The sequence below is a fragment of the Prionailurus bengalensis genome, chromosome C1 (assembly GCF_016509475.1).
Source record: "Prionailurus bengalensis isolate Pbe53 chromosome C1, Fcat_Pben_1.1_paternal_pri, whole genome shotgun sequence".
NCBI classification, from domain to species: Eukaryota; Metazoa; Chordata; class Mammalia; order Carnivora; family Felidae; genus Prionailurus; species Prionailurus bengalensis.
The window spans coordinates 42,726,320-42,741,872 of NC_057345.1; the positions used below are offsets into that span (position 1 = coordinate 42,726,320).

Genomic DNA, 15,553 nt, shown 5'->3' on the forward strand with positions numbered 1-15,553 from the left:
TGACTTGCTAGCTATGATCAGGGCCTTTCCCCCCAGGGAATTTGCCACATAGCCATCTACAGTGTCTGTCTCCTTTGCTGGCAGGCTGAACAGTTCTTGCTGGCAATTTGTGCCTCAGAGATTGCAAGGGGAATATGTCTACATTCAGCCCATATCTGCATTGCTGTAGTATCTCCATATCCACTTATTTCATGGACCCATGTGGCCACCCCAGGCAAGTTCTTCTGCTGGTCTATTCCAGTTATCTTCTGAACCTACAAGGAGTTCTGATGGGCGTAGAAATGTCCTACTAGAATGCACTCTTCAGATTCCCACAGTGATTTCCATAGGGCCATGTCTCATACAAGCACCCCTTCAGTTCTGTTCCTATTGCCCTTGTGCCCATCCGTATGCTCAGGCCATTGACCACTGCCCTCGAGTCATTAAAAACCGAAAAAGAGCCTTTTATCACTTTTCAATTCTTTAATCACTGCTGGGAAAACAGCATGCAGTTCAGCTCACAGAGCTCATTTGCTTTTACCTTTTTTAGTCAGAGTGCTGGCCTTTCAAACAGGATGTTGTCTGTTCACCTTGGAACTACTGTCCACAAACCAAGCAACTCTTTGTCGGCTAGTGGACAGCTGTTTACAAGGTACTGTCCAAGTGATGATAGAATGTAGCAGCTCCTTGTGCAGTTTCCAAGTGGGTCCTAGGGAGAAAGAGTCTTCCTGCCCATGATTATACCCTCCTTGCATTCCCCAGGCAGCATTATCCTGTATAAACAATTTCCATTTCACTAGGGAACTCTCCTAGCACTGCCATCCCCATTAGAGTGTTTCTCTGACATCACCCAGAACACCATGCATATTTCAGGTTTTAAGATCATTTTTTAATCCTTCTGTCATAAGGTAGCTTCAATTAATGTCAGATAGCAAGGTAGTAAATGCCTCTTGGTTGGAAATTCTCTAGTCCAATGCCCCAGTCTGTTCTTCACATAAGTAAGGCACAGAGAATTTGTCCCTACCAGCACTTCGGCCTATATTCTACACTACACAGGCTTGAGAAACCTTCTGGTACCCATTTAGCACGTCTACTTAACATTGCTTGAAGAGTAGATTTACATGCTTTCTGTTTTACAATGTTAGGTAGGAGTAACATTTCCTAGTCAAATAAAATGTCCATCCTTATAATACAGTCAAGTAAAAGAAATAAAATCACTTTACATAAACCCTACTCAACCATACCAGTTGTCCTACAAACTTTTAGTTTAATTCTATTACATTCCTGACTGTAGCCTTCATTAGGACTTCATCCACAGATTTTGACTTATATTACTAGGTAGGTGAAGTGTTCCCTAGCCAGACATAAAGCTCATTCCCATAAGACATTCAGGTAAAGGAAACACAGCTTCTTTACGTAAAACCTGTTTAAACATTCCACCTTTCATAATTCCATCAACCCATACATTAAAAAAATTTTTGTTTAATATTTATTTATTTTTTTTTTTTTTTTTTTTTGAGAGAGAGAGTGAGAGAGCGAAAGAGTGTGAGTCAGGGAGGGGCAGAGAGAAAGGGAGACACAGAATCTGAAGCAGGCTCCAGGCTCAGAGCCCAGTGTGGGGCTCTAACCCACACACTGTGAGATTATGACTTGAACCAAAGTCAGCCGCTTAACTGAGCCACGCAGGTGCCCCTCAACCCACACATTTTTATTTTCTCTCGATCTAATTATAAGCCCACATTAGGGCTTCACCAGTGGATTTTGGTAACTTTTCCGTTCCCTGACCAGTTTACCCAGTCTTACCTGAAAGGCTTTGAGTCCCCAGTGAGGGGTCATGCCAAGGAATCCTGGCCCTTTTATCTTGATTAATCTGCATAACCACTGCCACAAGCAGTTGCTGGTAAGGTTTAGATCCATCTCTAAATTCTATTGGCAGCTTTTACCTTTAGTAACTGATTGCAGCTCAGCTTCTACTCCATATCATGGTGAATACCTGGCTACTCTGGAATCAGAGGTTTTTCATCCCTCTTTCATCTTTTCTCTTCCCAAACCACATATTTTTATGAGCCACAGTCATTATAGCAAATCCCATTTCTTTTTTCCTTTTTCTTTTTTTTTTTTTTTTATTCTGAGGGAGAGAAAGAGCGCATGCGAGATAGGAGAGGCAGAGAAAGGGAGAGAGAAAATTCCAAGCAGGCTCTGCATAGATGGTGCCGAACCCAATGCAGGGTTCGAACTCATGAACAGCAAGATCATGACGTGAGCCAAAAGAGTCAGATACCTTAACCAACTAGGCCACCCAGGCACCCCTCAAACCCCACTTCTGACATCAATTCTAACACGTGTTTTTTCCACACTCCACCAAGCAGTTTTCCAGTTCTCAGCAGACAGCATCTGTGCATACTACAAATTGAATTCAATTCTGACATTTACCTGGAGACAGTGTCAGATCCCATAGGTTAAGGGTTAGTCCCACAAGACTGCCTTCACTTCAGACACCAGTTGCAAGTCCAGGCATAGAAATAGGCAAAGGTTCAGTGGACCAGAATAGAGAATACAAAAATAGGCCTAGACATATATGGTTGATTAATTTTTGACGTAAGTTTAAAGTGCATTCAATAAAGAAATGATAATCTTTTCAACAAACGGTGCTACAACAAATCCAGCTACAACCGCTGGATCTCTGGATGCAAAAAAAAGTGAGGGGTGCTTGGCTGGCTCAGTTGGAAGAGCAACTATTGATCTTGGAGTTGTGAGTTTGAGCCCCACATTGGATGTAGAGATTACTACAAAAAAAAAAAAAAAACTACTTAAAAAAAAGCCCCACTTTAGGCATGGAGCCTACTTTAGGAAAAAAAAAATGAGCTTATTCTACCTTGGACTCTATATAAAAATTAACTCTGATTGATTGATTGGGTGGTTGTGACCTCTACACCCAGAGTGGGGCTTGAACTCATGACCTCAAGGTCAAGAGTCTCATGATCTTCCAACTGACCCAGCCAAACACCCCCCAAAATTAACTCTTAATTGATCATAGGCCTACATATGAAACAAGAAACTATTTAAGAGTACTAGAAGACATGCCTGGGTGGCTCAGTCAGTTAAGCATCCAACTCTTGATTTTGGTTCAAATCATGATCTCACCGTTTCATGAGTCTGAGCCCTGTGTTGGGCTCTGCGCTAAGTGGAGCCTACTTGGAATTCTCCCTCTCTCTCTGCCCCTTCTCCACACGTACTCTGTCTCTCTCAAAATAAATAAACGTTAAAAAGAAAAAAGAAGTTCTAGAAGAGGGGCACCTGGGTGGCTCAGTGGGCTAAGTGTCTGACTCTTGGTTTCGGCTTAGGTCATGATCTCAGTGGTTTCTGAGTTCAAGCCCCGTGTTTGTCATATTCTGCACTGACAGTGCAGAGCTTGCTTGGGGTTTTCTCTCTCTCTCTTCCTCTGCCCCTCCCCCTCTCATGTGCACGTGCTCTGTCTCTCTCTCAAAATAAATAATTAAACAAACTTAAAAAAAGGCTCTAGAAGAAAACAAAAAATCTTTGTGACTTGATGTTAGGCAGATTTCTTTTTTTTTTCTTTAAGATTATATTTTTTAAGTAATCTCTACAATCCAATGTGGGGCTCGAACATACAACCTGGAGATCAAGAGTTGCTTGCTTTACCGACCAAACCAGCCAGCCACCCTGCAGATTTCTTAAATATGCACAAAAACATGATCTACAAAGGAAAAAAAATAGCTAAATTGCCCTTGATCGAACTTAAGGACTTCTGTTCTTTGAAAGATACTGTTAAAAGAATCAAAAGCCACTACACATATTGGATCAAAGTATTTGCAAATCACATGTCTGATAAAGCATAGGTATTCAAAACTTTTATAAAGAATTCTCGGGGCACCTGGCTGGCTCAGCCAGGGGAGTGTGCACCTCTTGATCTTGGGGTTGTGACTTTGAGCCTGTGTTGGGTGTAGAGATTTCTTAAAAATAAAATCTTCTTTAAAAAAAAAAGAAAAAGAAAGAAAGAAAGCTCTCAAAACTTAATAAGAAAACAATACAAGTGAGGAGAAAATGGACAAAAGAGTTGAACAGATCCTTTACCAAAGAAGTTTAATGGATGGCAAATAAGCACATGAAAAGATGTTCAACATCCTTAGGACAGACATATATATCAATGCATTAGAATTGAGAGTCCAGAAATAACCCCCAAAATTGATTTTTGACATGGGTGCTAAGACAATTTAATGGGGAAGGAGCCATTTTTTCAACAGTGCTGGGAAAACTGAGTAGGCACATGTAAAAGAAGAATCTGATTCCTTACTTCATACTGTATATAAAAATTAACTCAAGGGGCGCCTAGGTGGATCAGTGAGTTGAGTGCCCGACCTCGGCTCTGGTCACGATCTCCCAGATTGTGAGTTTGAGCCCCACATCGGGCTTGCTACTGTCAGTGCAGAGCCCGCTTTGGATCTTCTGTCCCCCTCTCTTTGCCCCTTCCCCACTTGCACACACTCTCTCAAAAAATAAATTAAAAAAAAAAAAAAACAACATTAAAAACTAACTCAAAGTAGATTCTAGACCTAAATGTAAGAGCTACATCTACATCTACATAAGCATATAAACTTTTTAGGAGGAAAACATAGATATAAATCACTATAACCTTGGATTAAGCAGTAGCTTCTTAGCACACCAAAAGCTTAAGTGACAGAGAAGCTAGTTTAATTGGATTTAATTAAAAAAATGAAAACTTTGTGCTTCAAAGGACACCATCAAGGAAGTGAAAAGACAATTTACAGAGGACACCATCAACAAAGTGAAAAGACAATTTACAGAAAGGTTGAAAATATTTGCACGTTATATATCTGATAGAGGGACATGTTTTCAGAATATATAAAGAGTTCTTACAACTCAATGATAAAAATAACCCAGTTTAAAAATGGGCAGAGGACTAACTAGACTTTCTACAAAGAGATCATGTGAACGGCCAATAAGCACATGAAAAGAAGCTCAACATCATTGGTCATTAGAGAAATACAAATTAAAACCACAGTGAGGGGTGCCTGGGTGGTTCAGTCAGTTAAGTTGACTTTTTTTTTAATCTTTCTTTTTTAATGTCTATTTATTTTTGAAAGAGAGACAGAGAGCGAGTAGAGGAAGGGCAGGGAGAGGGAGACACAGAATCCAAAGCAGGCTCCAGGCTCTGAGCTGTCAGCACAGAGCCTGACACAGAGCTCGAACCCACAGACCACGAGACAATGACCTGAGCCGAAGTCACATTTAATCACCTGAGCCACCCAAGTGCCCCAAGTGTCAGACTCTTGATCTCAACCCAGGTCATGATCTCTGGGTTTGTGGGTTTGAGCTCTGTGCTGTCAGTGTGGAGCCTGTATGGGATTCTCTCTCTCCCTCTCTCTCTGCCCCTCCCCCACTCGCTCTTGCTCTCTCAAATTAAACAAACATTTAAAAATTAAATAACACCACAATGAGACACTAGTTTATGCCTACTAAAAAGGCTGCCTATAAACAAAAAGATGGATGATGGCAAGTGTTGGCAAGAATGTGACACAGCTTTCTCCTTCATTACTGATCAGATTGAAAAATTGTACAGCCATTTTTGGGGCGCCTGGGTGGCTCATTCAGTTATGCATCAACTCTTGATTTTGGCTCAAGTCATGATCTCATGGTTTGTGAGTTTGAGCCCTCCATCAGGCTTTGAGCTAACAGTGGGGAGCCTGTTTGAGATTCTCTGTGTCTCCCTCTCTCTTTACCCCTCACCCAGTTTCTCTCTTTCTCTGTCTCAGAATAAATAAATATTTAGAACAATGAAAAAATTATGCAACCATGTTAAAAAACAGTTTGATGATTTCTTATAATGTTAAGCGCACATTTAGCATTTGCCCAGCATTCTAAGTATTTCCTCAAGATCACTGAAACAGAAAGTCCACAAAAATACTTATGCTGGGCTCCTGGGTGGCTCAGTCAGTTAAGCATCCTACTTCGGCTCAGGTCATGATCTCATGGTTTGTGAGTTTGAGCCCTGCTTTGGGCTTTCCATCTCAGTGCACAGTCTGCTTCAGATCCTCTGTCTCTCTCTTTGTCCCTCTCCCTCCCTCCCCCTCCCCTGCTCATGTCCTCTCTCTCAAAAAATGAACATTAGGGGCACCTGGGTGGCGCAGTCGGTTAAGCGTCCGACTTCAGCCAGGTCACGATCTCGTGGTCCGTGAGTTCAAGCCCCACGTCGGGCTCTGGGCTGATGGCTCGGAGCCTGGAGCCTGTTTCTGATTCTGTGTCTCCCTCTCTCTCTGCCCCTCCCCCGTTCATGCTCTGTCTCTCTCTGTCCCAAAAATAAATAAACGTTGAAAAAAAAAAAAAGTTAAAAAAAAAAAATGAACATTAAAAAAAAAAAGATTAAAAAAATAAAAATACATAGTATAGTCAATGCAATAGAATGTTTACTTAAAATACTTAATACTTTATTTTTTTTATTATTTTCTTCTTTTTTTGAGAGAGAGAGAGAGAAAGAGAGAGAGAGAGAGAGAGAGAGAGAGAGAGAGAGAGAGAGAATGAATCTCAAGCAGGCTCCATGCCCAGCACAGAACCCAACATGGGGCTTGAACTCACAACAGTGAGGTCATGACCTAAGCCAAAATCAAGAGTTGAACACTTAACTGGTTAAGTCACCCAGGCACCCCTGTTTATTTTGTTTTATTTTTTTTTTTAATGTTTATTTGTTTTTGAGAGAGAGAAAGACAGCCGGGGAGGGGCAGAGAGAGAGAGGGAGACAGAGGATCTGAAGCAGGCTCTGCACTGACAGCAGAGAGCCTCATGGGGGGCTCGAACTCACAAAATCTGAGATCATGACCTGAGCTGAAGTCAGACACTTAACTGGGCCACCCAGGCACCTCCTAATATTCAAATTTTAAAAATACTTAAAAAAAAAAAAAACAAAACACTACCACATATACATAGCAATATGGACACATCTCAAGTCAGGCTGAGGGGGTGAGTTCCAGCCCTGCATGGGGCTCTTTGCTGACAGGTCAGAGCCTGGAGCCTGCTTGGGATTCTGTGTCTCCCTCTCCTTCTCTGCCCCTCCCTGACTCGTGCTCTGTCTCAAAAATAAACATTAAAATAAAAATTTTTAAATAAGCCATCCTGAGCAAAAATAGACTCAAAAGAATACATACTGTATGGTCCTATTTACTTGAAGTTCTAGACCAAGCAAAAGTCAATATCATAGAAATTAGAGAAGTGGTTGCCTAGGTGAGGCTGCAGAGGGGATTACAGAGGTGCACAAGGAACCTTTTTTTTTTTTTTTTATTCTATATTCTGATTGTGGTGGTGGTTATACAAGTGTATACATTTGCCAAAACTCATCAAATTATAGATTAAATTGGGAATATTTTACTGTGTGTAAATTATACTTTAATAAATATGACTAAAACTAAAAATACTTTTAAAAGTGGTATATATAAAAAGAAGAAATACTTAAAAACAAGGCAAAGAAAATATTTTAAAAGAAAATTACGTGTGCAATATGAATGCCATTAAATTTTTTTTTAAATATATAGGAAATGCATAAAAGTGTAATAGCACCTATCTTACCTATGATTTGGGATCAAACAAGTTTTCTTTTCCAGATTGTCTATGCTTTAAGGTTATGATTTTTATTTATTTATTTTTGGTAAAAAAATGGTTTATCCATTTCATTTTTTTGGTATAAAACACATGGGAGAAACCTATTCAACCTAGCCAATCAACATACAGCCTTCCACATGGAAAGGTACTTTTATCAAACTTTGAGTCTAAGAACATACAGATGTTTCTTTTCTTTTTTTTTTTTTAAGGACATGCAAATGTTTCTTTTACCATGTCTAAAGTAATTGTCTATGCTTTTCCATATAACTGTTTTAAAATTTCCATATGCCTCCATTATTTCATCTGTCCCAGTTAAAGTATAAGGAAAGGAGGAAGAGGGTTGGTTTAAACGTCTAAGTTTTCTACTGCCCTTTCTTTCCACATAGAGACTTGTGGATGTGAGGAACCAATCCCCCCACCCATAGCTGTGGTAGCCTTGATAAGAGAACCATATATATATGAATATGAGAATTGTATATATATATGAATTAGAGAATCATTGTTATGTGCGGAGCCTTGCAGTGTAGACATAACATCATTACAGAGGTATTTATCAAGGTTTAGCATGTAGTAGTAGTCAATAGCAAAAATAGCTCAAATTTTGGGAATGCACGCTGGTACAGACACTCTGGAAAACAGTATGGACGTTCCTCAAAAAACTAAAAATAGAACTACACTCCAACCCAGCAATTGCACTACTAGGCATTTACCACAAGGGATACAGGTGTGCTGTTTCGAAGGGACACATTCACCCCAATGTTTATAGCAGCACTATCAACAATCGTCAAAGTATGGAAAGAGCCCAAATGTCCATCGATGGATGAATGGATAAAGAAGATGTGGTATATATATATATATATATACATATACACACACACACACACACACACACACACACACACACACACAATGGAGTTTTACTTGGCAATCAAAAAGAATGAAATCTTGCCATTTGCAACTATGAGGATGGAACTGAAGGGTGTTATGCTAAGTGAAATTAGAGAAAGACAAAAATCATATGACTTCACTCATATGAGGACTTTTAGACACAGAACAGATGAACATAAGGGAAGGGAAGCAAAAATAATATAAAAACAGGGAGGGGGACAAAACAGAAGAGACTCATAAATATGGAGAACAAACTGAGGGTTACTGGAGGGGTTGTGGGAGGGGGGATGGGCTAAATGGGTAAGGGGCACTCAGGAATCTACTCCTGAAATCATTGTTGCACTATATGCTACCTAATTTGGATGTAAATTAAAAAAAAATGAAAAATAAAATTCAAAAAAAAGAATTAAAAAATAGCTGAAATTTAAGTGACAAAAAGAACTTTTTTGTGTGTAGAATAATTTTTTTTAAGTGTTTTAAGAAAAGCTCTTTCTCCTCTTTCAGCCTCAAGGTATTGCAGCATGCTGATTGAGGAAGGAGGATTACAGCATTTATACAACATCAAAGAACACGAACAGACGGATCCCCATGTCCAACAGATTGCTGTGGCCATTCTAGACAGCTTAGAAAAACACATTGTGCGCCATGGGAGACCACCTCCCTGTAAAAAGCAGCCCCAGGCTAGACTAAATTGATAGCCATAAGTAATTGAATAACTGAATCACGGGAATCCTTTTTGTGATAGGCTCATTTGGAATATCTTACCCTCTGTGATGTTTTAGGGGTTTCTATGACAAGAGTCATAAGATCAGTTTGGGATTGACGGTGTAAAGTACTGCCCATGTGAACAGTCTCTAATTTGTCTTGTGCTTTTTAACTTCTGAGGCAAGAAGGATCTGTTCCTTCATCATTGCCTTTTAGGAAATTTTCCACATCTTTCCGTGTTTGAACTTACCTGTGCTTGAAATTCTACAGTTTTATGATAAAGTTTGCACGAACCCTTAAGCCAGACTTTTCTGATCTTAAAGTCCCTTCCGATCAATTTGCAGCTTCAGATAAGCTGTTAACCTGATTTCTGGCACTGCTTCAGTTGTAAGTTTTATACTGCTTCTGTATAAAATGGCTTTCTTCTCTGTGTACCTTTTATAAGATGTCCTTCTTAGTGTGAAAGAGCGGAAATCCAAGTCCTGTTTGAAAGCTACTCACCAACTGGAGCCTGGGTGGATGGCAGAAAAAATATATTGGAAAGAAAACTATTAAGGGAAAAAGAAATAAGGAACTAGAGAAAGGTCTGCTCTTACAATACAGTTTTTAAACTAGGACAGGCTATCCTGGAGCCCACCTCTTCTGAGGCAGTAAGCAGTAGCTTATTCTTCATATTTATTCCTGGAAGCATGGGCTGCTGCTTCCTACACAGACTGCTGGTTACTCTCTAGAAATATTTCCCGGGACATCACAGTGTAAAATATTACAACATTCTGTGTTAAAGATTAATTGTCTGAATCTCTATAAGTCATACTATTGTGAAAATGTGAATTTTTATAAAATTGTCTCTTGTTAAAACTGAGCATTATTTTCCCTCTATTTCAAAGACATTTTATTCAGTGACATAGAGACTACACACGGTATTACCTGCTCAGTTAAATACACTTAACAACAGTAAATTTTGTCACAAGAAGTTAAATTTTCTTTCTTTCTTTCTTTTTTTTTTCAAAATACATGTATCTTAATGTTCTCATGTTGGAGAAAGATGTCCACACCTCACTGCCAAAAATGAATGAGAAGCATTAGACTGTTGTTAAATACAATGGTTCTAGATGTAGCGTGTAAAAGGAAATATTTTTTGATGGGTTATTTTTCAGACAATTGCCTTTCCTTTTGAGATACCCGTTACAGCAGAGTAAAGAATCAATTATCATTATATCAATAATGGCAGCTGGGAGGCAGCAAGTCACCAAGAAATTTAATTTCTATTTAAAATTTTAGTTTGTGAATAAGGTTAATCACAATTTCAGATGACTGCATTTTTTTCCATAGATGGCTAAACTGTTTTCAATAGAGATTTAAAATGGTATGTTTAAATTATGGTGATTATTCAGAGGCATTTTTATTTAGAAAAGAGCTGGCTTATTAGTGTGCTGATAGCATTTTTGACATACATATTTCATACCACTATCACAAAAATCATACTTGAATTATTTCATACTCCTTCGCAGGGATGAAAACTTAAACTAAAAGAAAATAGTTATTTAGAACCATTAAAAACCATATTATATTGTGGATTACTTCTGACTTAATTGGTTTAAGGAATTTTTATAGGCACAAGATAAATTTTCACGGATTGTCTATTTCAGGGGAAATGGAAGATTCTTTTAGCTTTCCCCCTTTTTCCTAGATTTTAATGTCTAAGGCAAAATGTAGAAAATAGGCCGGCCTGCACTAGCTTGGAAATCGCTAGCTATTTTGACTATCTCCAGGCCTCTTAGCTTGTATAGTTAGGGAAAAGCCTGTTTGAGAAGTTTGGCTTCAAGTGTCTCTTCTGTCCTGTTGAAGCAAAAGTATGTGTTCTTTATTAGGCTAGGCTTAGGTTTTTATCTTTACAAATTGTTTTCAGAAATAGCTAACAATGTACAGAAAACAATAACTCCCTTCATTGCTCAGAATAACTTGATAGATGAAGACTTAAAAATATTGAAAATTAGTTTTAAATTTACTACTTTGAACATTGGTAATGGTGGGATATTTCTGAGTCTTAAAAGCAAAATAATTGCTCACATCCCATATATAAAAATTGTAGTGCCTTTGTGGTTGGGATGGTTCTTAAAATTGTGTATCTAAGGCACAGAATTGTCTGTAAGGTCTTGAATCTGGCTAAAATATAGTAGATGTATATATTGAAATTATGAGGCATAACTGGCCTGTGTCTACAGTTGGAATCTATTAATTGGGCCTATCTTTTACATGCGTATAGTAGAATGTAACAGTACTTGGTGCCTTCAAGGGTTACCTCTTCAGTGGCTTAGAGGTGCTGTTTCAAGCACAATTTAGACTAGGGCTGAACCACTCATTGCTCAAATCACTGGTGCACTCAGATATTGTAAAATATCACTACATCAGTCCACAAGCAGCAGCAAGGTTTAGATCTACCAAAGGAAATGGAATTAGACTTTTTAAGAGTATAATGATGCATGTTGGTATCATTGAGTAAAACAAGAACAGTCTAAAATTAAAGCAGAAATCAGGCATCTTGTTCTTTACATCAAATAAGTTTTGCTCGTGGTCTTTACACTCTAAAAAATCATTTTTTCCTTTTGGCAGTTGAAAAGAAACATAAATCAAGTAGTAATAAGGGGTTAGTTTACTCTCTGGCCAAGGACTCAGTGGTTACTGATCTTAATTGAGGATTTGAAAAATCGTATCAGACCCACAGTTCTAGGAATTGACCTTAAATATTGCTGCTCTTTACCCCTGGACAGAAATGCCAGTTAGTGGCACTAGTCAACTTAATTACCTAAGGTGGAGGTGAATCACCGTAAAAGGGTGCTATAGGAATTGAATTTCATGATCTCTTTTGTTTGCAAACTTCAAAGATTCGTGTTTAAAAACATCAAATCTATCAAGCCTAGGAAGTTGTTCTTACTATTGAGACCTTTTGAGTTGGCCCTTTTCCTCCCTAGTCACTTTCATTTAGCTGTATGTTTAATTATGCCATGTGTCAAGATAAGATTGGGCCTTCTTCTAGCCCTTTGGAGCACGTTTTAATGAAAATATATTTTATGTTCTCAGTTACAATACATTAATGAACAATGGTTTTGGCTTAGTGTTTTAAAATGCATGGCGCCCTCGTAGAACAACCTGCAGCCAATACCTGAGACTGAAAAGAGGTCATGAGTAGCAGGGAAAACCCACCCCTTTCCTGCCCTCTCTAATGCTATGTTTACAGTATTTGTTCATTGCGCAACTTTTATTTTGGAATAAACAGTATTATTAAACTGAAGGTGTAAATTAAAGGCAGTATCATAATGTCAGCTGATATGGGCAGTTTTATCTGTATGTTACTTATTTGGGAACTTTATATGGATAGGGCCTCAGAGTAGTGTTCTAAGGCAGCCTGTAGAGAAGTTTGCAAACTTACGGTTTCCCTCTCTAATCCGTTGTAGCAGTTTCAAATGATTGTGTGGATATTGGATGTTTAACCTTTACCATTTGCTTTGTATCGACACATTTTTCATTTTAAGTGTTAACTCGTGTACTGTTTACTTTAGGAATAATGCAAATCCAACCTTCATCCAGTGATGAGAATAGCAGTATGATAGGAATTTGCTCAATGTGCTTTAAATGAGTAATTGCTTTATCTTTTTTAGTATCTGATAGACTTTGCATGACACGGTACACTCCTAATTATGCATTCTTTAGTTTCCAAATCTTAACCTAAGACATTCTATATTAACTGATGGGTAGCCTGAGAAAGAGCTTTCTCTGTTTCTCCCCTCAGCCAATATTTTTGGGTAAATTATGGGAAAGTCAGTGCTATTTCTCATTTCTCTGGATGAAGCGAAGTTCATTTGGATGGCACAACCAAACTTTAGAGCTAGATAGAATGGCTATTAAGAATATTTAGAAAATCCAAATTTATCAAAATTACTCTATGGAAAATCATACATCTAGTTCATTAATACTATTAGCGTAATTTCGAACTTCCTTTTGGGGAAACTGTTCAAATGGGTTCTTTTAAGCTTATTTTAATCAGCTTAGAAGCAAGAAGCTACTTAGCTAATGAAAGCTGAGATACACTTTCATAAAAGCAAGAAATTGTTGAAAGCATTTTTTTCTTTAAAAATGGGATGATGTTAATGTCAAGATTTATACTGAGATAATCTGCAAGAATAAAATTTTAAAATCTTAAAATCCTTGACTTTTGTAGAATTCCCACTGTCAAATTCCCACGGACTTATGAGACAAAGGCTATCTTTTGCTTAAATTTCGATGGAAGAGTTTAACTCCTTTCAAAGGATATGAAAAATTCATTGGGAAATGTAATGTGTATACATTTCCAAGGCTCTCAAATTCTCTGGACTGAAGGCACTGTTCTCACTGTGGCCAGATGAATGGGAGTGTTCTGTACATGAATCATGCTATATTTTAAATCAGGACATCACTTAGGTATTAATGTTGTGTGTACAGAGTTTTGTTTTGGGAATTTTTTTTTTTTTTTGCCTAAATAAATGTTATAAATTTTATGTAAAGCGTGTCTTGTCTACTTTATTTCTAGACTATTTGCTTTAATGCAAGATATAGATTCCTTAGTTATTAACTTGTAGCAATGGCTTACCAGTGGTTTTATTGCACAAGTTTCTAGTACTGGATGGAACTCCATTCATTCATTTCATTAAATACCTGTGCTAGGTACTGTTTAAGTGTTGGAGTTTATATAATTTATAAATCCCTCAGGAAACTTACAGTTTTGTGGGGAGGAAATATTAAGCATAGAAATATTATTTTAAATTGCATTACAGGCCAGTCCACAGTGCTTATTATAGAGGCACAGAGATCACAATCCAAACTGGGCACCCATTACACAACCCCAAGAAGACTTCCTAGAGAACATAATATCTGGGTTGACATTCATTCACACAACTATTGAGATAATTAACTGATATAATGTATATTAAGAGTATTTAATGAGGGAGATTACCAAAAAACAAGGTTTAAGCCAGAATGAAGCCTTAGTTATTTATTTCAGTTTCAGAAACTCATTTTGTAGTTGAAGAAACGGTCTTAAATAAAACAAGCTTGTCTGTCACGCAGGAAGCCAGTGACAGACTGTATGCTACAATTCTTATTTCCAGACTTCCAATCCAGTAGGCCTCTCCTCCCCACCACATTGTTACATAATAGCATGAGATTTCTTAGATTTTAGGCATTATGTGATTAAGCATCAAGTGAATGTTACAGAAAAGAATGCACAAATGGTCACAGAAGTGGAGATTGTCCCTGAGGATGATGTTCTAGGGCAGCGTTAGTATTAGAATGCTATAGAATCGTTAATGAGTGGTCAAAATAAATATGATTGCTTCACTAATATACAAATATGAGATTAGCTGTGTTAGGATGACAGGTTTTTTTTTTTTAAGTTTTATAACTTCAAAAAGGAAAAATTGTAAAACCTTACTCCACCCTTCCCCCTCCCTCACCCTTTGTCACAGTTTTTATTATGTAGATTGACCCAATCTCTCTTGACTGAATTCCTCCTTTCTTCCCATTATCCTTCCATCTTCTATTCCCCATTAATCTGCATTTTAGGAGTCCAATGAATTGTTCTAACTCCATTAACTCCTCGAATTGAGAGGAGGGGATGAATGGTAGAAACCATGAGCACTCACATTAATCATTTTTGTTCTTATAATTTAAGATTCTAATGCAGTCTCAAAATTTAGTCTTTACACAGCCTCCAGCCTATGAAAGAGCAAGTCCTAGGCTGGGAGTACCCACAGTGAGCTCTTAGCTTTCAGAAGTAAGCCTTTAGAACAAGTTTGGGGAAACGACACCAATAGCCAGGTGCTTCAAACGAATGGCTTACTCCCATGCCTTCAGTAAGACAGCTGCTCAAAATCATCTTGCAATGACTCAGTCAAGGACCATCTCTAATGAGTAGCCCTTCTTGACTTGGGATATGACTACTAACAGCTAAGAAGAACAACAAAAACTCTTAGCTCAGGTGCCTGGCTGGCTCAGCACCACTTTGGGCACAGGGATTGGAAGACAAAACAAAACAAAACAAAACCTTAGCTCTCCTGTCACTTCACATTAATATACATTATAAAAGGAACCATTTTCAATTACATACCTAGAATGTTGTTGTCATATTTGAATATGGAAATTAAAGGGTTTCCAAAAACATATTTTACCTAATTCTCAGTCTCATCAATTTGGCCTTAAACAAAACCCTTCAAAACTGCCAATACTATGAATGATGAGCCAAGTACTGCATTTAACTCTCAAATATCTTGTAAGGAAAGATAATTATTCCCTACCTTTACAGATGAAGGGAAGC

General features: G+C 38.0%; 1 protein-coding gene across 1 annotated transcript in view; it reads left to right on the forward strand.

Moving 5' to 3' along the window:
- Positions 1 to 13,739, forward strand: part of ZYG11B (zyg-11 family member B, cell cycle regulator) — a 93,019-nt gene extending 79,280 nt beyond the window's left edge. Inside the window, exon 14 of the mRNA XM_043574988.1 lies at positions 9,004 to 13,739. Within this exon, the coding sequence (XP_043430923.1) occupies positions 9,004 to 9,194 (191 nt within the window). The 3' untranslated portion in view covers positions 9,195 to 13,739. The remainder of the gene's footprint in view (positions 1 to 9,003) is intronic.
- Positions 13,740 to 15,553: the final 1,814 nt, after the last annotated feature.